The 23,910-nt window shown below is 43.9% G+C and overlaps 1 protein-coding gene across 1 annotated transcript in view; it reads left to right on the top strand.

Annotated features, from left to right (window-relative positions):
* VPS36 (vacuolar protein sorting 36 homolog) overlaps positions 1 to 23,910 on the top strand; it is an 83,362-nt gene that overhangs the window by 27,536 nt on the left and 31,916 nt on the right. Inside the window, exons 4-6 of the mRNA XM_068267114.1 lie at positions 4,538 to 4,652; positions 8,058 to 8,141; positions 13,346 to 13,432. Of these exons, the coding sequence (XP_068123215.1) occupies positions 4,538 to 4,652; positions 8,058 to 8,141; positions 13,346 to 13,432 (286 nt within the window). The remainder of the gene's footprint in view (positions 1 to 4,537; positions 4,653 to 8,057; positions 8,142 to 13,345; positions 13,433 to 23,910) is intronic.

Below are 23,910 nucleotides of genomic sequence, written 5' to 3'. Positions count from 1 at the left end.
TGGTTCGAATCCCAGCCAGGTCACTATCTGCAAAGAGTTTGTATGTTCTCTCCGTGTCTGCGTGGGTTTCCTCCGGGTACTCCGGTTTCCTCCCACATTCCAAAAACATACGGATAAGTTGATTGGCTCCCCCTAAAATTGGCCCTAGACTACAGTACTTACACTTCATAATATAGACATATGGCAATGGTAGGGATTAGATTGTGAGCTCCTTTGAGGGACAGTTAGTGACAAGACAATATATATATACACTGTACAGCGCTGCGTAATATGTCGGCGCTATATAAATACTAAAAATAATAATAATTATAATAATATACATACATTGGCCACAGACTACGATACATACACTACACTATACATACATTGGCCACAGACTATGATACATACACTACACTATACATACATTGGCCCTAGACTACGATACATACACTACACTATACATACACTGGCCCTAGACTATGATACATACATTGGCCCTGGACTACGATACATACATTACACTATACATACATTTGCCCTAGACTATGATACATACATTGGCCGTAGACTATGATACATACACTACACTATACATACATTGGCCCTAGACTACGATACATACACTACACTATACATACATTGGCCACAGACTACGATACATACACTACACTATGCATACATTGGCCCTAGACTACGATACATACACTACACTATACATACATTGGCCCTAGACTACGATACATACACTACACTATACATACATTGGCCCTAGACTATGATACATACACTACACTATACATACATTGGCCCTAGACTACGATACATACACTACACTATACATACATTGGCGCTAGACTATGATACATACACCACACTATACATACATTGGCCCTAGACTATGATACATACACTACACTATACATACATTGGCCCTAGACTATGATACATACACTACACTATACATACATTGGCCCTAGACTACGATACATACACTACACTATACATACATTGGCCCTAGACTACGATACATACACTATACTATACATACATTGGCCCTAGACTACGATACATACACTATACTATACATACATTGGCCCTGGACTATGATACATACACTACACTATACATACATTGGCCCTAGACTATGATACATACACTACACTATACATACATTGGCCCTAGACTACGATACATACACTACACTATACATACATTGGCCTTAGACTATGATACATACATTGGCCGTAGACTATGATACGTACACTACACTATACATACATTGGCCCTAGACTACGATACATACACTACACTATACATACATTGGCCCTAGACTATGATACATACATTACACTATACATACATTGGCCACAGACTACGATACATACACTACACTATATATGCATTGGCCCTAGACTATGATACATACATTGGCCGTAGACTATGATACATACACTACACTATACATACATTAGCCCTAGACTACGATACATACACTACACTATACATACACTGGCCCTAGACTATGATACATACATTACACTATACATACATTGGCCGTAGACTACCATACATACACAGACTTATGACTATGGTAGGGATTAGATTGTGAGCCCCTCTAAAAGACAGTTAAAGGGACACTTAAGTCATCCCAAAAAAAATGAGTTTTACTCACCTGGGGCTTCCAATAGCCCCCTGCAGCTGTCCGGTGCCCACGCCGTCTCCCTCCGATCCTCCTGTCCCCACCGGCAGCCATTTCCAGTTTCGGCAACAGAACCTGACAGGCTGGGAACGCGAGTGATTCTTCGCATTCCTGGCCACAATAATACCTTCTATGCTGCTATAGCATATATCATATACCATAAAGCAGCATAGAGGGCGCTATTTTGGCCGGGAACACGAAGAATCACTCGCGTTCTCAGCCTGTCGGCTCCTGTCGCCGAAACCGGGAATGGCTGCCGGTGGGGACAGGAGGATCGGAGGGAGACGGCGTTGGCACCGGACAGCTGCAGGGGGCTATTGGAAGCCCCAGGGGAGTAAAACTATTTTTTTTGGGATGACTTAAGTGTCCCTTTAAGTGACAATATGATATATACTCTGTACAGCACTGCGGAAGATGTCAGCATTATATAAATAATAGTAATATAATATCCAATAGAATAGATGTGGCTCCGTGCACAGGAATGGCTTTAAAGTTTAAACATGGAGTGCAAAAGGCCAATAACCATTGCAACCATTCATATCAAAAAAGAGAGAAAGGGGCCTTGCACATCACTTAAAACTTCACTTTTAATAATTCCGGATAAAAGGCATACATTACATCTCCTTTGAAGTAGGAAGAGAGGTACAGGCAGATAGGGAGGTCGACAGCCGTTTCGCGCCGGTTATGTATAGTGGCGCATCATCAGGTGATAACCGGCGCGAAACGGCTGTCGACCTCCCTATCTGCCTGTACCTCTCTTCCTACTTCAAAGGAGATGTATGCCTTTTATCCGGAATTATTAAAAGTGAAGTTTTAAGTGATGTGCAAGGCCCCTTTCTCTCTTTTTTGATATGGATAGTAATATAATATTATTTCTAACCATGTTACCCTTTTGTTGTTACACATGAAATATGCTATATTTATCTTTGTGTAATCACAAATCACATCATAGATTTCCTGCAGGCTAAATTCCAGTACAAACTACTATACAGTGCCTGCTAATGATAATGAAAATATTTTGACCCTCGATTGATCTTGTGGAATATTTTTTTCCCATGTGCTGATTTTAGATGATCCGAAAGCATTAGTTATCTGCTATCGGTGGCTGGCACATGTCACTTTGTTTCCATGTAAATATTTCACCCTTTGTACGCCATTCAGCCAGCTCTATGATCAAGCTGGAAACTTTCAGTCTCTTCTAAATCCAGCACTGCTTCCTGTGTAGCGACTTGAAACAGATTGTACTGACTACTGTTATTAATTGCACTGATAACCAGGCTGTAAAAAAACAAAAACATGAGAATGTGGACAAATTTGTTGGTACCCTACTAACACGCGTGCTAACACCCCCCCCCCCCCCCCCCCAAAAAAAAGGGAACTCAACCTACAATTGTCTTTGAAACAACTTTAAGGCTCCCTGCACACTGCAAATCCGATTACGATATTGATTCCAATTTGCAATTCTGATTTTCCCTGAATGCTATCAACAGAAAAATGCAGAAAAAAACGCAGCATGCAGTACAGATAAAAAATTGGAATCGCATGTAAAAAAAACTATTATAAATTGGAATCCCATGCAGTGTGCAGGGAGCCATAACCTTCCTGGCGGTAAGCCCGAGCTGAGCTCGGGCTATGCCGCCGGAAGGCACCGCTCAGGCCCCGCTGGGCCGATTTGCATTTTTTTTTTTTTTTTGCTACACGCAGCTAGCACTTTTCTAGCTGCGTGTGCAATCCGATCCGTCGCGCCGCAGCCGCCCCCCCCCCAGACCCTGTGCGCTGCCTGGCCAATTAGTGCCAGGCAGCGCTGAGGGGTTGATCGGAGTCGAGGACGTTGGTGACGTCATCCCGCCCGTCGCCATGGTGACGGGGGAAGCCCTCCAGGAGATACCGTTCTATGAACGGGATCTCCGAGCGCCGGAGGCGATCGGAGGGGCTCGGGGGATGCCGCTGAGCAGCGGGCTATCATGTAGCGAGACCTTGTCTTGCTGCATAATGTAAAAAAAATAAAATTTAAAAAATTAAAAAAAAAACGGCTGTGCTGCCCCCTGGCGGATTTTAATAAACCGCCAGGAGGGTTAAACTGCCAAAAGTAACTGCCACATATCATTGTTTATTTTGTAATGAACAAACTTCAGATCTTTGAGGATCGCTCAGCACCCAATAGCGTATTTGTTTTCCCCAATTTCTGGTTTGCAAAAAAGAACCAGCTGACTTTGCTTTAGGCTAGGGTCACACTTGTCCATGCAGAAAACCATCAGTTTTCTACCATATATGCTTTTGCATTTTCATGTGAGTTTTTATGCATTTTTCACGCGTTTCCATTTGCGTTTTTTAATCAATAGTCATAACTAACAAGTAAAAAAAAAAAATAGTTATTTTCAAATTAGTTTTTCAAAACTCATTGAAAAGCATACGTCTGCTTTTTTTGAGCGGTCCATAGGCTATCCTTCTGTGCGTTTTTTGCATGCGTTTTCAAAAACTCATGCGTTTTAAATATGTGTGACCTAGCCTTAGAGATTTGTCAAATGACTTCATAAAATGGTGGGACCCCATAACACAATATTTTGTGACACTTCAAGTTAGCAAAAAGTTCCATCTTTCATTCAGCAGCACCGGAAAGAGAAAATAATGGTGTAGCTGAGAAATATCCATTCTGCTGCCAGCTCCATGCTTGCTGGAGGGCTCTATGGGTCACATGACTGACTTTTCCAAGTTCTCAAATAGCTACCGGTACAGCATCTATGAAAAGGCTATGAGTAATGATCTAGTCCCTTTTTCACCCTTGTTAGCAATGAAAAGTTTGGGAGGATGCCTGAGATTTACATATCTTAGCAATTCTTGATGTGTATTCTGCAGTGCCAAAATTGTTGTACATCTGCATCCTCCTTCTCCCAACAAGGAGCCAGGACCGTACCAAACCAGCCGCTACTCTTACATCAAGCTATCTTTCAGAGAGCATGGCCAGATCGAGGTAAGTAAATTTTACTTGGATTGACTGTTCACTGCTCATCTTTGTATTGCTTGTAGTATGCTTCCCCCTTGCACACTACTTTCAGGCCTCATTGACATTGCGTTCCGTTTGCGTGTCTGTCCGTGTTGGACGGGGTTTTTTTTGCGATTACCTGCAGGTTTTTTTTAAAAGCTTTTCTAAGCGGTTTTGCCGAGCGATTGCGTTTTTTCATGAAGTGAACTCTTTGAACCGGAAAAGAATAAATACAATGCATTTAAACTTAAAGGATACCCGAACTGACATGTGACATAATGAGATAGACATGTGTATGTACAGTGCCTAGCACACACATAACTATGCTGTGTTCCTTTTTTTTCTTTCTCTGCCTGAAAGAGTTAAATATTAGGTATGTAAGTGGCTGACTCAGTCCTGACTTAGACAGGAAGTGACTACAGTGTAACCCTCACTGATAAGAAATTCCCCTTTTTATCTCTTTCTTGCTCTCAGAAGCTATCTTCTGCTAGGAAAGTGTTTTATAGTTGGAATTTCTTATCAGTGAGGGTCACACTGTAGTCCCTTCCCATCTGAGTCACGACTGAGTCAGCCACTTACATACCTGATATTTAACTCTTTCAGGCAGAGAAAGAAAAAAAGGAACACAGCATAGTTATTTGCGTGCTAGGCACTGTACATACACATGTCTATCTCATTATGTCACATGTCACTTCGGGTATCCTTCAAAAATGTGAACGCAATCGCTGCACAAATCGATTTTGTGAGCGTTTTGCGTTTCTCCTATACCTTACATTGAGGCGGAATCGCTTCAAAAATAGTCCACACACCGCTTTACTGAACGAACAGCGCACAACCCGCGCTAATATGTACCTTCTCATAGACATTCATTGCACAAGTGTTTGGGGGGCAATTTTAAATCGCCCGCGCGTGAAAAAAGGATGAAAACTCCTCCAGTGTGAATGAGCCCTCAGTAATAGTTACAAAAAAAAAAACCACTTGTAAATAACTGAATAGATAGTAGTCATGTGACCACTGCTTCACAAACTTCCACCTTCTGAAATTCCCTATTCTCAGCAATGTCTGAGGTAGATTCCTGGGATGCCATCCTTCTTTCCAAGGTCCCTAGAGGGGAAAGTTACTTGGTGCTCTATCCTGAAGGTGTTGGTGATTTCTAGAATCAGTCAGTTGAATGCTATTCAGTGAAATAACACGATTTGCATTTTTTTAATAGTGAGTGCAAGAGTTGGGCAGTGGAGTTAAAGCTAAGGTTAAAGGGAACCAGAGACGAAGCACCCTTGTGTATTTCACCATGTATATCAGTAAGAACATTAGAGAAAACACTTACCATGCTCTCTGTTTCACCCTCACTGCTAAAAGTGTCTGTTAGCAGCAGTCACAAGAATCCCAGACTGAGCAATTAAATCTGGCTTTGCTGGGAATGATTATTGCTGAGTCATTATAGCAAAGCCACAAGGGGGCAGGCTTGGGCTTGAAATAACACCACAGAAGACAGACTTAGCTATAATCTTTCTGTAGCAAAGCTAGACGGAGCAGCCTGACTTCTCAGTCGGGGATTCTTATCAGAGGTGATAACATTAAGATTACACAGAGAACAATGAAACAAAGGGCAGATTAGGTGTTTACTGTCATGTTCCCACTGATTTATAAGGTAAAATACAAGAGGGTGCTTCATCTCTGGTTCTCTTTAAGGATTGATGGAGCCCCATCCGCATGAGATCTGATATTTATGGATAAGCCAAGTGCTGATCTCTTGGTTAAAGTTTACCCAGGATGGGGGGAACAAGAGGATTTTTGCTCACCTGGGGCTCCTTCCAGCCCCCTGTAGTCTGTCAGCGCCCTCTGTGTCCTCCCAGGCAAGTCGCGGGGTACTGCGCATGCGCTGTTTGCTCCCGGCCATGGAAAGGCAGTCAAGGCACGCGGCTGGGATGTCGTGTTGCGCAGTAACCCGCTTCTCCATCAGTTGCAGACTTTAACAGGGGTCTTTCTCTGCTCTAAAAGATTAGCCACAGCATGATGACCTTTATAAAAAAAAAGTATTGGAAGTCCGAAAAAACTCTGACGTTTTACTTGGTTTCACTTCTGCAGAAGGCTCTGAAAGGGTTACTTCTCAGTGTTTACTATATGGAGAGCTGCCTAGGCAGAGCTCTCCTGCTGTCTATTCAGTTGCTGATAAATTATTGTTAGACAAGTTGATCTGCCTAAACAAATAACACAGAGAAGTGAATTTCTTCCCCAACTATATGTGGAATAAAGACTTTTCATTGTGTGCTGTGCAAGAGAGCTTGTCAGCTTTAAGCAAAAATTACAATGTTTCTGTTGGGGACAAATGCTAGTTCGTGATTTAGCAGAGGGTGGGGGTGCCAGGATCCCCCACTATTAGGATTTTACATATACCTTACTAATATTTGATGTTGTTCATCTATTCCTTTAACACATAAATGTATAGAGTGGGTAAAAAGTTATAGCATGTTTCACAGACTCTTAGGGCTTGTTCACACTAAGTGCGATTTTGCTTTTTTTTTTTTAGCGCTGGCGATTTAAAAAATCGCCTTAAAATCGTTAGTGCAATGTTAGCTTATATGAGTGTTCTCACATAAGCGATGAGCTTTCTATCCAATCGCAAACACGTCTCCTGCACCATTTTCTGTCTGAGCGTTTGCGATTCAATAGAAAGTATAGGGAAATCGCAAAGCGCTTGAAAAAGTGATTTGAATTGCGATTTCCCAGTCGCTTTAATGAATAAATCCATTGTATTTATTCATTTCCTAGTCAGAGTTCACTTCCTGACTGACGTTGGGAAGTGAAAAAAAAAACATTGCTCCACAAAAGCGCTTTTCTAAGCGAAATTCACTGGGAAAAGTGCTGACAAAATCACTCTATAAATCGCTCAGCACTTGCGATAGTGCTGACGATATATAATTTGAACAAGGCCTTAATCTTTGTTTGTAAACCATTCTTTTTGCTGGATTATAAATAAACTGATTTTTAGAATGACGCAGTGCCAAACGTCTACTACAAAAGAGAGCACAAGCGCTTTTGAGAATAGCACCCATAGCACACCTATGCAGAACCCACATCCATATGGTGGGCTTTTCCCAGCAGCCAGAAAAAACAATCATTTGCTATGCCTTTTTCAGAATTGCAGCTATTTGCTTCATTTGCATCACTAGTATTAGTCCAGTTTTCCCTGCTGTCTGACATTCTTTGCCGTTTGTAATTATTTTCAGTTTAAATGGCTATGGAGGAATGTAAGCAATTGATCACTAGTTACCTGCTGAAACATGAATATCTTTATGTACATACGTCATAATCCTTATATTATTTATCTGCGTGATCTATGAATGGAATTTTTGTCTTCTACTTACCATATCCTGTTGGATTTCTGTTCAGTTCAATCGACGACTATCAGAGGAGCTGACGCAAAGGAGATGGGAACGAACAACGCCTTCTCTTCAGATAAACAAAGGTCCTCAGGTAAATCTTGTTGAGGTGTCCATACATCTAGCAATTTTGGCGGCTGATCAACAAAGAGACAGATCTCTCTGTGATCGAATCTGATCGGACAGAGATCTGTTGGCTGCCCATACACTGCAGGCCGATTACTGATCAATTTCAGCATGAAATCTCCCAGAAATCGACCTTGTGACGCCGCCCCAGCCATTGTCCCACCAATGTTTGATGTTTCAGTTCAGGATTGCTCTACGTAGATCCCCTTGATAAAAATTGCTTTCCATAGACCTATGACTTCCTTTTTAATAAGATACTTACCTTGGGAGGGAAAGCCCCTGGATCCTAATGAGGCTTTCCCCGTCCTCCTCAACAGAGGGGTTCCAGCGCTGGCAGCCCTGGAAAAACAAGTAACCAGTGCGCTCAGTAACCGGTGCATGCAGATGCACTAGCGGCTCTCCACTCCGGCTCCAGTGCAAATAGTCAAGCACAGTCAGATCTGTTCTACTGTGCAGGCGCAAGCAGTCATCACAGTAGAGCAGACGCGATCAGGCTCAGCTATTTCCACCATAGCCCAAGGGAAATGGATCCCCCCTAGCGAGGAGGACAGGTGAAGCCCCTTTTAGGATCCAGAGGCTTCTCCCTCCTGAGGTAAGTATCCCCCTAGGGGCATTTTCTTTCCCCTCATTTTTCACTTTAAAGCAAACCTGAACTAAATAAAAATTACAAGATAACTGTATGTGTAGTATTTATGGTAAATAGAACATTAGTAACCTAGAACAGAGCCTTTTTTTTAGTTTAACAATTTTTAAGACTGAATTCTAAACAGCAGCCATGACAGTCTGATATAAAATCTGCTTCATTCAACTTTTCAGCTTTATAACCTTATTAGCATTGTTTTCAGCCAGATAGGAGTTTGGCATTACATTTACTTTCCAGTATTTGGGGGAAAATTTTACTTTCTGTGTGACTGCTTTATTTACATAGATTCCTAGTAGGACTTATGTTTATCTTTTGTCACATGTCGGTTCAGGAACCCTAATAAATGTAACGGGGGCTATGCAATTCTTTCTAAAATACCCACTGGTCATCACATAATCTCTATATTGCAAAACGACTTGTGCTCTAACATATACAGTGGAGGAAATAATTATTTGACCCCTCACTGATTTTGTAAGTTTGTCCAATGACAAAGAAATGAAAAGTCTCAGAACAGTATCATTTCAATGGTAGGTTTATTTTAACAGTGGCAGATAGCACATCAAAAGGAAAATCGAAGAAATAACCTTAAATAAAAGATAGCAACTGATTTGCATTTCATTGAGTGAAATAAGTTTTTGAACCCTCTAACAATAAAAGACTTAATACTTAGTGGAAAAACCCTTGTTTGCAAGCACAGAGGTCAAACGTTTCTTGTAATTGATGACCAAGTTTGCAAACATTTTAGGAGGAATGTTGGTCCACTCCTCTTTGCAGATCATCTCTAAATCCATAAGGTTTCGAGGCTGTCTCTGTGCGACTCTGAGCTTGAGCTCCCTCCATAGGTTTTCTATTGGATTAAGGTCCGGAGACTGACTAGGCCACTCCATGACCTAAATGTGCTTCTTCTTGAGCCACTCCTTTGTTGCCTTTGCTGTATGTTTTGGGTCATTGTCGTGCTGGAACACCCATCCACGACCCATTTTCAGTTTCCTGGCAGAGGGAAGGAGGTTATCGTTCAGGATTTCACGATACATGGCTCCGTCCATTTTCACGTTAATGCGATTAAGTTGTCCTGTGCCCTTAGCAGAAAAACACCCCCAAAGCAAAATGTTTCCACCCCCATGCTTGACGGTGGGGACGGTGTTTTGGGGGTCATAGGCAGCATTTTTCTTCCTCCAAACACAGCGAGTTGAGTTAATGCCAAAGAGCTCTATTTTGGTCTCATCAGACCACAGCACCTTCTCCCAGTCACTCACAGAATCATTCAGGTGTTCATTGGCAAACTTCAGACGGGCCTGCACATGTGCCTTCTTGAGCAGGGGGACCTTGCGAGCCCTGCAGGATTTTAATCCATTGCGGTGTAATGTGTTTCCAATGGTTTTCTTGGTGACTGTGGTCCCTGCTAATTTGAGGTCATTCACTAACTCCTCCCGTGTAGTTCTAGGATGCTTTTTCACCTTTCTCAGAACCATTGACACCCCACGAGGTGAGATCTTGCGTGGAGCCCCAGAGCGATGTTGATTGATGGTCATTTTGTGCTCCTTCCATTTTCGAACAATCGCACCAACAGTTGTCACCTTCTCTCAGCTTCTTGCTAATGGTTTTGTAGCCCATTCCAGCCTTGTGCAGGTCTACAATTTTGTCTCTGACATCCTTGGACAGCTCTTTGGTCTTTCCCATGTTGGAGAGTTTGGAGTCTGCTTGATTGATTGATTCTGTGGACAGGTGTCTTTTATACAGGTGACTAGTTAAGACAGGTGTCCTTAATGAGGGTGACTAATTGAGTAGAAGTGTCTAACCACTCTGTGGGAGCCAGAACTCTTAATGGTTGGTAGGGGTTCAAAAACGTATTTCACTCAATGAAATGCAAATCAGTTGCTATCTTTTATTTAAGGTTATTTTTTCGATTTTCCTTTTGATGTGCTATCTGCCACTGTTAAAATAAACCTACCATTGAAATGATACTGTTCTGAGACTTTTCATTTCTTTGTCATTGGACAAACTTACAAAATCAGTGAGGGGTCAAATTATTATTTTCTCCACTGTAGTTCTTGTAGCTGGGATAATATCTGTCAATTTATTTGGCTTTTGTTTGCATGAAAGGAATGGATTCCCCAAGGGTACACAGTTGGCACTTGTTGGTTTGCTATGAATCATGACTTACTACCAAGCCTCCAGTATGCATGAAAATATAATGTTATTTAGTCCTATGTTTATGGGTTCTGGCAAATCAGCAGCCTGTAATCTCCTTTCATGTTTCCTGCTCATGGGAATTGTGAAAATATGAATGCAGTCCTGTCACCTATTTTCCAAATCTGCCAGTTTGAAGTATCTCAAGAGTGTTCTCTGGAAGGGTTGATACTGCTAGTAAAACTCAAATACTTTGGTTGCATTAGGAGAAGACCGGATTCTTTGAAGAAATCCTTGATGCTTGGAAAAATTGATAGCAAAAGAAGAGGCTAAGATGGATAGACAGTATATGTCAAGCTATGAGCATGTCTATGCAACAGCTGAAAGAAGCAGTGATTTACAGACACATCTGCGGAGCAAAAGTTCATATGGTCACGAAGAGTAAATGAATGAGGATACGCTACACAGTATTAACATCGAAGCTGACAAAAATCAACTAAAACTATGACATTTACATTTGATATTACTACCAAAATGTTGAAGGGATAGTGTTCAGAAACATTTGGTATACAAATCGATGCCAGTGGGGTTAATTGCAGGAATTGTGTGCAATGAAGGTTCCCATAGTTTTCTGCTGCAGTGGACTGTACAAAGCTAGCAGCTGCTTCAGGCAGTGTGAAGCTAGCAGCTGCGTCAGGCAGTGTGAAGCTAGCAGCTGCGTCAGGCAGTGTGAAGCTAGCAGCTGCGTCAGGCAGTGTGAAGCTAGCAGCTGCGTCAGGCAGTGTGAAGCTAGCAGCTGCGTGCGTCAGAGAAAAGATAGCAGCTGCCTCAGGCAGTGCAAAGCTAGCAGCTGCAACATGCAGTATAAAGCTAACAGCTGCGACAGTGTGAAGCTAGCATCTCCGTCAGGCAGTGCGATACTAGCATCTGCATCAGGCGGTGTTAAGCTAGCATCTGCAACATGCAGTACAAACCTAACAGCTGTCTTGGGCAGTGCAACGCTAGCAGCTGCGTCAGGCAGTGCGAAGCTAGCAGCTGCATCAGGCAGTGCGAGGCTAGCAGCTGCGTCAGGCAGTACAAATCCAGCAGCTGCGTCAGGCAGTACAAATCCAGCAGCTGCGCCAGGCCGTACAAATCTGGTAGCTGCAACAGGCAGTGCAAAGCTAGCAGTTGCAACAGGCAGTGCAAAGCTAGCAGCTGCATTAGGCAGTGCAAAGCTAGCAGCTGCATTAGGCAGTGCAAAGCTAGCAGCTGCATTAGGCAGTGCAAAGCTAGCAGCTGCATTAGGCAGTGCAAAGCTAGCAGCTGCATTAGGCAGTGCAAAGCTAGCAGCTGCATCAGGCAGTGCAAAGCTAGCAGTTGCAATAGGCAGTGCGAAGCTAGCAGTTGCAATAGGCAGTGCAAAGCTAGCAGCTTCACCAGGCTGTGCGAAGCTAGCAGCTGCATCAGGCAATGCAAAGCTAGCAGCTGCAACAGGCACTACAAAGCTAGCAGCTGCAACAGGCAGTACAAAGCTAGCAGCTGCAACAGGCAGTACAAAGCTAGCAGCTGCAACAGGCACTACAAATCTAGCAGCTGCAACAGGCAGTACAAAGCTAGCAGCTGCCTCAGGCATTGCATAGCTAGCAGTTGCATCAGGCAGTACAAAGCTAGCAGGTGCGTCGGACAGTGCAAAGCTAGCAGCTGCAACAGGCAGTACAAAGCTAGCATCTGCCTCAGGCAGTGCAAAGCTAGCAGATGCATCGGACAGTGCAAAGCTAGCAGCTGCAACAGGCAGTACAAAGCTAGCATCTGCCTCAGGCAGTGCAAAGCTAGCAGGTGCATCTGACAGTGCAAAGCTGGCAGCTGCATCAGGCAGTGCAAAGCTAGCAGGGTGCAGTGAGTACTTTGCCAATGCGTGCTGAAGGAGACAGAAGCTGATCAATGTTTCAAGAGCGTAACTAGTCAGATTGTCTGCTTGTCTGAAGAGCTGTCTTCTAAGTGAGCGCTAGAAGCTTTGATTGGCTTGGAGCAATGCTGAATGTCACGCAGAAGGGAATTCCAGAGGTAAAATTGATATGCTGCATGACAACAATATGTCACATCAGCAAAGACCACATGGCCATTGCCTGGATTCTGCAGAGTATTTTGCAATGCACAAACCAGCGGATTGAAATGCTGTAATTAATAACTAGCTTGTTTGCTGATAATGTGCGGAATTGCATAAAGTTATAAACTTCCTTTTTCTTTCCTCCCAGCATACAAGTGCATTGTGTGTTACCTGCCATTGTAAGCAGCCGTGCTGAGAGTGTTATGAACAATGCTCAGGCAGCTTATTTACATCCTGTAAGCTGCGGTGATTTCTTTCATACAGTGCAGTGAGTTTATGTTCCTTCCTCTTTCCTTTCTCTCCTGCACAGGTTGGAAGAATAAAAGCGGTTGGCATTGTCGGGATTGAGAGAAAACTGGAAGAGAAGCGGAAGGAGACTGACAAAAACATTTCTGAGGTCAGTGTATAGCTGGCACTTCTTCTGGTCCACTCTGTGCATGAGGGTGAGCCATTCTGTGACCCGCCTCCAGCTAATGCCAGCCCTACAGGCCGGGGACACTACAGTGTGTCATCTGTATCACTGACATTTAATGTGGATCATTACTGATCATGTTTCATCAACAAAACGGTATCGGGCACATGCGGCTTCTGGACAAATGAGGCACCAACATAGACTTTAAAGGGGCACTACAGCGAAAAACTGTAAAATTGAAAATATGTGCAAACATATGCAAATAAGAAGTACATTTTTTCCACAGTAAAATGAGACATAAATTACTTTTCTCCTAGGTTGCTGTGACTTACAGTAGGTTGTAGAAATCTGACAGAAGTGACAGGTTTTTATAAAGAATAAAAGCCTTGCTGAGAATCTCTTATGGCGAGATAGACTAATCCAAAAGGTGTCACTTCTGTCAGGTGTTGGGAAGTGTGTGTGTGTGTGTGTGTGTGTGTGTGTGTGTGTGTGTGTGTGTGTGTGTGTGTGTGTGTGTGTGTGTGTGTGTGTGTGTGTGTGTGTGTGGTTGATTAGGGTTAGGCATCAGGAAGCAGGCTTGTGCAGGGGGGATGGATTTGGTTAGGCGCCAGGAAGGTGGTTTGTGCAGGCGGAGGGGGTGGTTAGGGTTAGGCACCACCCGGAGTGTCATTGAGTTAGGCACCACCGGTGGGGTCTTAGGGTTAGGCATCGGTAGTGGAGGGTTCTGTGTAAGAGTAGGGTTAGGTTAAGCTATAGTAAAATATCGGTAACAATTACCAATATTTTAAGTAACGAAAATTAACACTTTAAATTGTAGAGTATCTGTAAATTTACCAATATTTTTCTATCAGCTCTGTTCCATTGCCTGTAATTCACATATGCCAACATAACATTTGTTTAGTGCTGTGATAACTAAGGGGCAGTTTGAAATTGCTGTCCTTGACCACCCATCACCCACTGCTGAGTTTCGTCCACTTTTGGTGTGTGGTTTAGTGTATGCTTTCATACTACGCTTGCACGTCAGACTTGTCAACCTCAGCCCAGGCAGACAGTACAGAAGAACGACCATCCGTCAGACATTGCTAGTAAGGGGCTTCAGCTGCTTGATAAATTCATAGTAGGTGAATACTAAAAAAACAAAAAAAAACGTTCTTCAAAACATGAATTTTGTTTTGATTGTGAAGATGCAACCCTCTCTCCAGCCCCTTCCTACCCGAACATAAGGTGATGCAACAGTGTTATGGCCTTGCACTCCTTGGGTTTGCAGTCTTAAAGGGAACCTGTAATTATTAAAAAGAAAAAAAGTCTCTCACCTGGGGCAGCCCCTTGCAGCCACCCTGGGTCCCGCCATCCTGGAACGATCCTCTGGTCCCCCTCTGTGGCTAAGTTTCGCTACCGCCAACTTGCAAGTCGACGGCCACTGCGCCTGCGTAACCCGGGCCGCATGGATCCCTGTACGTGCTCCCATGGCCAGAAGCGCCCTGCGCAGGTGCAGTACAAGAAAATCTCTATTGCGCCTGTGCAGGACATTCCCGGCTACAGGAGCGAGAACGAAGACGCATGTGGCCACCGACTGCCAGAATCGAAACAGCCACATTGGGGGACCTGAGGATCGTTCAGTACTGGTGTGGGCCCAGGGCGGCTGCAGGGGTCTGGCAGAAGCCCCAGGTTGCCAGGCAACTGGGGTTATTTAAAAGGAAATAAATATGGCAGCCTCCATAATCCTCTCATTTCAGGTGTAAGGCGCTCAGACTTATGGAATCCAGAGAGAGATCCTTTTAGTCATGCAAATACAGAAATGTTGGCACTCTCTTCTTGTACAATTGTGCATCATTCCAACGTTTTGTGACAAGGGAGTGTACCTTAATCAAGATATCACAAAAACACCCCTCCTGGAGGGTGCGTGTACTTGTGTATGAGGTCTTTCCCCTTCAACAGTCAAGCAAATTGTTCTGACATGTATGTACTTGCCTGCATAAGGTGAGACAAGGCACACCACATTGGTAAAGGTTGATGCACAGGTCCTCTTGCCTGATTTCTGCTGCACCCAGGCTGCCACTTTGTTTACCTTTCACAGCAACATCTGGTATGAGATGTACACTTCTGACCGCACAGGAATCTGAACAGTGAGTTCCCCATACAGTGCCATGAATGAAAATGCTGAAGTTTGACAATAGAGGTTTCATTCTGAGTGAACTGGATGCCATGTTCTCATGAGGTAGCTGTTTCTACAGAAGGCTTCTGACATGCTGACTTCACTCCAGTACTCCCTTATCTTATGCTGGGAATACATGAGTTTTTTTGGCAGTTTTACTTTCCAAACCATTTTCCGATTGATTTTCCAAATGTTTTTCTGATTGATTTCCATTCATTTTCATGAAAAAATCGATAAGAAAAACAATATAAATCAGAGCGGACCTGTTGGAAATTATTTTTTGAGCCATCTAGCTGCCAAAAAAACTCCTTGTGTATTCCCAGCATTAACCCCTTACCATGTAAGCTAAAATGGACAGAGGTCTCTTTCCCCTTATGTCTTATTACTGCTATTTTTAAAATGAGTACATATTTTCCATCTCAGTGTAGAATGCATTATCTGGCCTGTTCAGATGTCTACTATCTCTATCTCGTTGTTTTATAATGGTCTATAGCAGTGATGGCTAACCTTGGCACTCCAGCTGTGACAAAACTACAAATCCCATCATGCCTCTGCCTCCCCGAGTTATGCTTAGAGCTGTCAGAGTATTGCATTGACTCATGGGACTTGTAGTTCCACCACAGCTGGAGTGCCAAGGTTAGCCATCACTGCTCTACAGTCTGTACTCCCTAGTGTACAATGCTGATGTAGACGCTGCCACTATTTAAATCCAAAATACGATATTGTTCATTTATAAGGTCTGACGAGTCAAAGCATTATTCTATAGCTAAGCTCTTTTTCTTCCCTTGGGCGTCTTTTCTTTACATTTTCCTCAGGGCTTTAATGGGCTGCTTTGAACTATCCTTCTTATTGTGATTTTATAATCTGATTGATCTCGCTATTCCCGGTCTACTTAAACTAAATTAAAAAGTATTTCTTCATGTTTTATGTATTGCAGTGATTGTTCCATGTAGTGGTAATTGTATTTGCAAAATGGGTGCAGCCATACTGTTGTTAATTTTTTAAAGGGGAAAAATTATAAAATTTAAAATATGTGCAAACATATACAAATAATAAGTACACTTTTTCCAGAGTATAATGAGCCATAAATTACTTTTCTCCTATGTTGCTGTCACTTACAGTAGGCAGTAGAATTCTGACAGAAGTGACAGGTTTTGGACTAGTCCATCTCTTCATGGGGGATTCTTAGCAAGGCTTTTATTCTTTATAAAGATATTCCCTAAAAAAGGATTTAAACAATGATGGTGGCCAGCCTCCCTGCTCCATACACAGGTTTTTTTGGCAGTTGAACAGAGCAACTGCCATTCACTAATTTGAAAATAAATATATCCCTGAGAATCCCCTATAAATAGACTAGTCCAAAACCTGTCGCTTCTGTCAGATTTCTACAACCTACTGTAAATGCCAGCAACATAGGAGAAAAGTAATTTATGGCTCATTTTACTCTGGAAAAAGTGTACTTCTAGATCCAGGTGCGGAGGAGGACAGCGAGGGACTGATAAGCTTGAAGGGGGCTGGAGGAAGCCCCATGTATATATAAAACTTTTCTTTTCATCCTTAACAGGTACCATTTAATTCATAGTCACCAAACCAATTTTTAACAACATATCAAATTATTTGATTTCATGAGCAAAGAGAGTGCATACATTTGCAAAAATCAGAATTAACGCAGAATTATTTCCATCTCATTGACCATCTCTATTAGTGACCCGGCTACACATCAGGCTTTATACTTACAGCATAGATGTTATTTCGTATATATGAGATTCCTGTGTACACATCATATATACAGTCACAATCAGATGTGTATATCTGACTTTAAAAATACGGGGACTGCTTTATTGAAGCAGCACAAGTAACTAATTTTGATTGGTTTATTTCATTTTTGTGGACTAAGCACAGCTATTACTGTATATTTAAATTATTTATGATGACTATTATCTAAGAAATAGAACATTTTATCATATTTTCTATTTTAATTACAGTTTAAATTCATTAGGAGTCGGAGTCGGTGCATTTTTTCTCGACTCTGACTCCAGGCACCCAAAATTACTCCGACTCCACATCCCTGCACACTAGGCCATACCAGAGTGTGTTAGTAGTGTACTTGATGCGCTGTAACCAGTTGGGTGGTCTGCTGAAGGTTCTCACACTGTCTGCAGGGCTGAAGCACACACACTAAAGGCTCATACACACGGGGTACGGCCGTCGCCGCAACCACGTGGCACGCGCGTGTTGCGGCGACGGTTCGCCCGTGTGTATGACGCGCGCGCCCCGAACCGTCGCCCGTCGGAGCTGTCGCCAGGCGATTGACATGTTCAATCGCCGGCTACAGCCGTCGCCGCAACCTCGCCGGAACTGTTGCTAGTCCCGCATGTGTATGCGGGCTAGCGACAGCTACCCACACACGGCACACGGAGCTTCCGGCGGGGGGGAGGAACCTCGGCGACAGCTTCCGCCGCATCGCTAATCCCTCTGCTGCCGTGTGGATGCAGAGGGACTTGGCGACGAGCTGTCGCCGAACTGTCGCGCACACGCTCCCGTGCGCAGCGACAGCTACAATTGTCCCCCCGTGAGTACTTAGCTTTAAGGTCCATACTCACGGGGGACGGCTGTCGCCGCAACTACGTGGCACGCGCATGTTGCGGCGACAGTTCCCCCGTGTGTATTACGCGCGTGCCCCGAACCGTCGCCCGTCGGAGCTGTCGCCAGGCGATTGACATGTTCAATCGCCGGCTACAGCTGTCGCTGCAACCTCGCCGGAACTGTCGCTACTCCCGCGTGTGTACGCGGGATAGCGACAGGAGACCTACGCAAGTGAATGGAGCATCCGGCCGGGGGATGCTCCATTCACAAACAGCTTCCGCCGCGTCTCTGCCTTTCTGGCGAGACGTGTGGACAGCTGTCGCTGGCAGGGAGCTGTCGCTCCCTGTTCACGTGCACTCATGCAACGGGGGACAATTGTCCCCCGTGTGTATTTAGCTTAAAGGATCAAACCCATGCTAATTTCCTTTGAAATGGCAATGCTTCCGCTACTAGCAAATTAAGGACTAACTAACTAAACTAAAGGATCAAACCCATTGACTCTAGGGTGAGTGCAGCAGCTGGAGAAAAAGGGATGATGCCCTCTGTACAATGATCAATCAAAGAGAGCTGCCACCTGCTGAGTACACATCCTGTGCGATTGTCTAGAGCAGTGTTACCCAACCCTGTCCTCAAGGCCCACCAATACTGCATGTTTTGTGGAAATCCAAAAAGGTAGTTAATCAGCTCTGCTGAGACACTAATTAATAATACAATAACATTTGTATTCCCTATTTATTAACATCCCTATTTATTGTCCAGCACTGCGTAATATGTTGGCGCTTTATAAATACAATAAATAATAATAATAATAATTTGTAAAGCGCTTTTCTCCCATAGGACTCAAAGCGCATAGTTGTGTCTCAGATTAATACAGGGTTGCAGGCTGGGTTGTGTTACAGAGGAGATAGTCAGATGTTCATGAATGCCAGACTAAAGAGGTAGGTTTTCAGTTTAGACTTAAATGCTTCCAGGGATGGAGCTGTCCTGATTGGGTGTGGCAGGGAGTTCCAAAGTGTGTAGGGGCAGCATGACAAAAGGCTCTGTCTCCAAAGGTTTTGAGGTGGACTCTGGGGGTGACCACGGTGCTACGTCCTTTTGATCTAAGATTGTGGGGGGTGTGATGCAGTTGCAACAAGTCCTTCAGGTATCCAGGGCCCAGACTGTGCAAGGATTTGAATGTCAGTAAGCCAATCTTAAACAGAATTCTCCATTTTATCGGTAGCCAGTGGAGTGAGCACAGGGTTGGTGTTATGTGGCAATCAGGGCTGTGGAGTCGGAGTCGGGGCAATTTTGGGCACCCGGAGTCGGAGTCGTTCATTTCATAAACTGAGGAGTCGGAGTTGGCTGATTTTTGTACAAAATCTATATCCCAGTTAAGTATTAGACTAAGGAGTCGAGGAGTCTAAGTCGGAGCCATTTTGGGTACCCGGAGTCGGAGTTGGAGTCGGAGTCGTGATTTCATAAACTGAGGAGTTGGAGTCGGAAGATTTTTGTACCGACTCCACAGCCCTGGTGGCAATGGCGGGGTTGGCTTGTTAACAGCCTTGCGGCGGCATTCTGTACTAATTGCAGGCGGCGTAAGTCTTTCTTATGCAGGCCTGTGTAGAGGACGTTGCAGTAGTCTAACCTTGATGTGACGAAGGCATGTACTAGGGTTGGAAGATCCACTGAAGGAATTAGGTGTTTAATCGTTGCAATATTCCTTAGATGAAAGAAGGAATGTTTCACAACAGCTGAGATTTGATTCCTGAAGCTTAATTTCCCATCAATCAGTACTCCCAGGCTGCGCACACAGTCTGAGTTGTTCAGTTCTGAGCTCCCTATCCTTAGCGGTGTTGGTTGAGACTGGAGCTGCTTTGCTGTTGAGCCCTGGCCCTCGATAACAAGAACCTCAGTTTTGTCAGCATTAAGTTTTAGCCAATTGTTATTCATCCACTCCTGAAGCTCAGCTAAGCATGCGTTTATTTGTGGAGTAGGGTCTGTGACGCCAGGTTTGAATGACAAATATAGCTGGGTGTCATCAGCATAGCAATGATATGTCAGGCCATGTTTTTGTATGATTTCTCCAAGTGGCAGCATGTATATGGTGAAAAGTAAAGGGGATAATATTGCGCCCTGAGGTACACCGTATTTTAGTGGTACAGGGTTGGAGAGGAAGGGCCCTAAGGCTACCCTTTGTGTTCTGCCAGCCAGGAAGGAGTTGAACCACCCGAGAACAACGCCATCTATGCCACAGTGCTCTTGTAGCCTGTTGAGCAAGATTTCATGATCGACTGTGTCAAAAGCCGCTGAGAGGTCGAGCAAAATCAGGATGGAACATTGACCTTTGTCTCTTGCAATGAGCAGATCATTGCAAATCTGGGTGAGGGCTGTTTCACAGCTGTGATATTTCCTGAAGCCAGATTGAAGAGGGTCAAGGATGTTGTTTCTGGAGAGCCTGGCTTCAAGTTGGAGGTAGACAGCCTTTTCAATAACTTTTCCCAGAAAGGGAATTACCTCACCTGTGCATGTTTGTGGTTTCTTGCAAAATGTGTACTGTTGGTGGACCTTGAGGACAGGATTGGGGAACTATGGTCTAGAGGAATCCTACTCTCATGTAACCCTACAGGAACTTGTTTACAGCGGCAGACAGATTTTTGCCTTCAAGCAAATTGTGCCTTGACAAAGGGACCCTCACGTGGCTCCGAAACGTTGGCTGTATGTTTTATATGGAACCAATAAAGTTTCACCTTGGATGTGTGGTTGCATGTGATGTGCGTGGGGCAGTGTGCGTAGACATGCATGCACACTACTGCGCAACGTGCGCGGCCTATGCGGCAAGAGCCTAGCGCTTGTTTTTAAACGGGCCTTAGACCTAGTAATATATAATGATCTTTTTTTATTACATGAAATGTCAGCAGAGATGTGGTGTAATTTCCCTCTCCCCATTGCAGCCACAAGCTTTGTACAGCTCGGTGACGCCCCCAATCAATCATCATCTCATTATGGTCCTGATTCACTTAACTTTTCTCCTAAGTATTCTAACAGGATGTGTTTTGTTTTCTTGTGTTATCTACAAGATACTCTTTCAGCACCCAGCAAGTAACAAATTGTACTAGAGCATGGTTAAAGGCAGCCATACACTGGTCGATGTGCCATCAGATCGACCAGCTGACAGATCCCTATCTGATCGAATCTGATCAGATAGGGATCGTATGGCTGCCCTTACTGCAAACAGATTGTGAATCGATTTCAGCCTGAAACCGATCACAATCTGTTCAGCTGCTCCTGCCGCCTGTCCTCCCCCCGCGCATACATTACCTGACGCTGGCTCCCGGGCATCTTCTCCACGCTGCACCGCTCTGTTCTTGCTTCATCTCGGCGCTTCCTGTGTCACTCCGTGACCAGGAAGTTCAAATAGAGCGCCCTCTATTTGAACTTCCTGGGTCACTGCAGTGACCCAGGAAGCGCCGGGATGGAGCGGGTGCAGCGCTGAGAAGATGCGGAGAAGACGCCCGGGAGCCCGCATCAGGTAATGTATTTTTCATCGGATCGGCCGCCGCTAGCGACGCGCACTTTACCCGCGGGCGATCGAGGGTAATTTCCCGCACGGCGCGATCGACAGACCGATCCGATTTCGGGAGGAAATCGGATCGTCGGCGGCGTTTACCGCGAACGATTGGCAGCAGATTCGATCCCAGGATCGAATCTGCTGTCGAAACGGCCGGGAATCGGGCCAGTGTATGGCCACCTTTACAAAAGTGAATACACCTCCCGGGAACAGCAGTGCTTCTGAGGGCTCCGGGTGGTGGCAAATTTGAACACAGGACAGCCCTGGAAACGGAAAGGCAGAGCCTTCCTTCTCCATAGGAACGTATTTGACTTAAAGAGACACTGAAGCGGAAAAAAAAATTACAATATAATGATTTGTATGTGTAGTACAGCTAAGAAATAAAACATTAGGAGCAGAGACATAAGTCTAATATTGTTTCCAGTACAGGAAGAGTTAAGAAACTCCATTTGTTATCTATGCAAAAAAGCCATTGAGCTCCACGACTTTCACAGTCGCAGAGAGCTCTGTCTTCTGAAGCTTATTATCTCGAGTGTCAGTCACTATTTTTTTTTTCCTGCAGAGAACAGTTCAAAAGTTCACTGCCGGCTCTGTAAAATCATTTACAATGCTGTGTATTGTGTAAACTGCAAATATTAGAGAATGAAACAATCTTATAAAAAAAACTATATAACTGAAAATAAAAATATAAGAATACTTTCTTTGCTACTAATGTTCTAGTAATTATCCGTACTACGCAACCAATTCATTATATCATATATTTTTTTTCCCGCTTCAGTGTCTCTTTAAAAATTTAAAAAAAAAAAAAAAGGCTTCACATTTGCTTTAAAACTCTTATAATGAAACTCTCTCCCTGCCGCTAAGGGCCCATTCACACTTCGGCGCTTTGCACCCGCGATTCGTGCTTTGCTGATTGCCTGCGATCAGCAAAGCGCTGCTCAGGTAATCCTATGGGATTACGCTCACTGCAAACGCGCAACACAGCATTTTCCAATCATTGCATTGCGATTCTCATCACTGGAATGAGCAATCCTAATCGCATTCGACGAAGAATCGCAGAATAGCGCAACACAAGAAAAATAGGTGATCGCGATTTTGCGTTCCCAAGTGTGAACGGGGCCTAATAGCAGCTGCTGACAAATCCTCTATTAGCCGATCAGCTGTTAGGTCAACGGGTTCATATGTAAGTCTCGAAAATTTAATTTGGGTCAAGCTATTTTGGGTTCTTTTTTTGCATGCTGCATCCTGAAAAAGTATTTTAATGACAAGCTATGAAATTCACTTCTGTGAGAAAACTTGGAAGAAAAGTGAATTGAAATACGGCCTATGTGTGAGAAAGTGACTCAAATTAAACCCAGATACCAGAACATAGTGACATTTCAGGACAATGACTCACTAACTGAATCTAGAACAAGAACAACCAGGAAACCAGCAGTGTGATTAAAACAATAGCCTGAATAGGTAAAGCCACGCCCACATGTAATATGTGTGAATTGCAGATTTTCTATTTCCCCTCTGGTGTTTTGTGTGACACATTCCCCGCTGTCATGCAGGAACCTGCATTGGTTCTGGCGCAGTGTTCCAGCTTGTTCTTCTGCTTGTTTTGGTCTCTTACAGGAAACCCGAGGTGAGAGGGATATGGAGGCTGCCATGACCTTTTGTCTCTAATACGTTTAGCCATAGACCCTGAACAAGCATACAGCAGATCAGGTACTCTGACTTAGCTGACTCAGGTTTTACTGGATTATCCATATTCTTGCACCAGGGTTTTGACTCAGGCACTACTTATGCCAGAAGATCAGCTGGGCTGCCAGGCAACTGGCATTGTTTACAAGGATATAAATATGGCAGAATCCATGTCCCTCTCACCTCTGGTTCCCTTTAACTCTGTCTTGATAGTATGTATTGATTAGTGTAGAATTCCCAGAAGGCAATTTGTCATGTGGCTAAATCAGGGAATATCCGGGTGCTGTGTATGGCTGTAATTAATGAGTAAGTGAACAGAGCTCTTGCAGCTTCCTGCGTCTGCTGCTGGCTGCTGATAAGGCCGCTGAGCTGCAGTATTGTGTTTATGTGAGGAAGTTCCTGTTAGGTGTGTGCCTATTCCCTTTTGTCCTGATTTCTCATCATGAGAGATGAGTTGCAGCATGTTATTAATTAGCTCTAGGAAGC

Source organism: Hyperolius riggenbachi, chromosome 2, assembly GCF_040937935.1.
Source record: "Hyperolius riggenbachi isolate aHypRig1 chromosome 2, aHypRig1.pri, whole genome shotgun sequence".
NCBI classification, from domain to species: domain Eukaryota; kingdom Metazoa; phylum Chordata; class Amphibia; order Anura; family Hyperoliidae; genus Hyperolius; species Hyperolius riggenbachi.
This window is presented reverse-complemented; position numbering and strand designations above follow the sequence as displayed.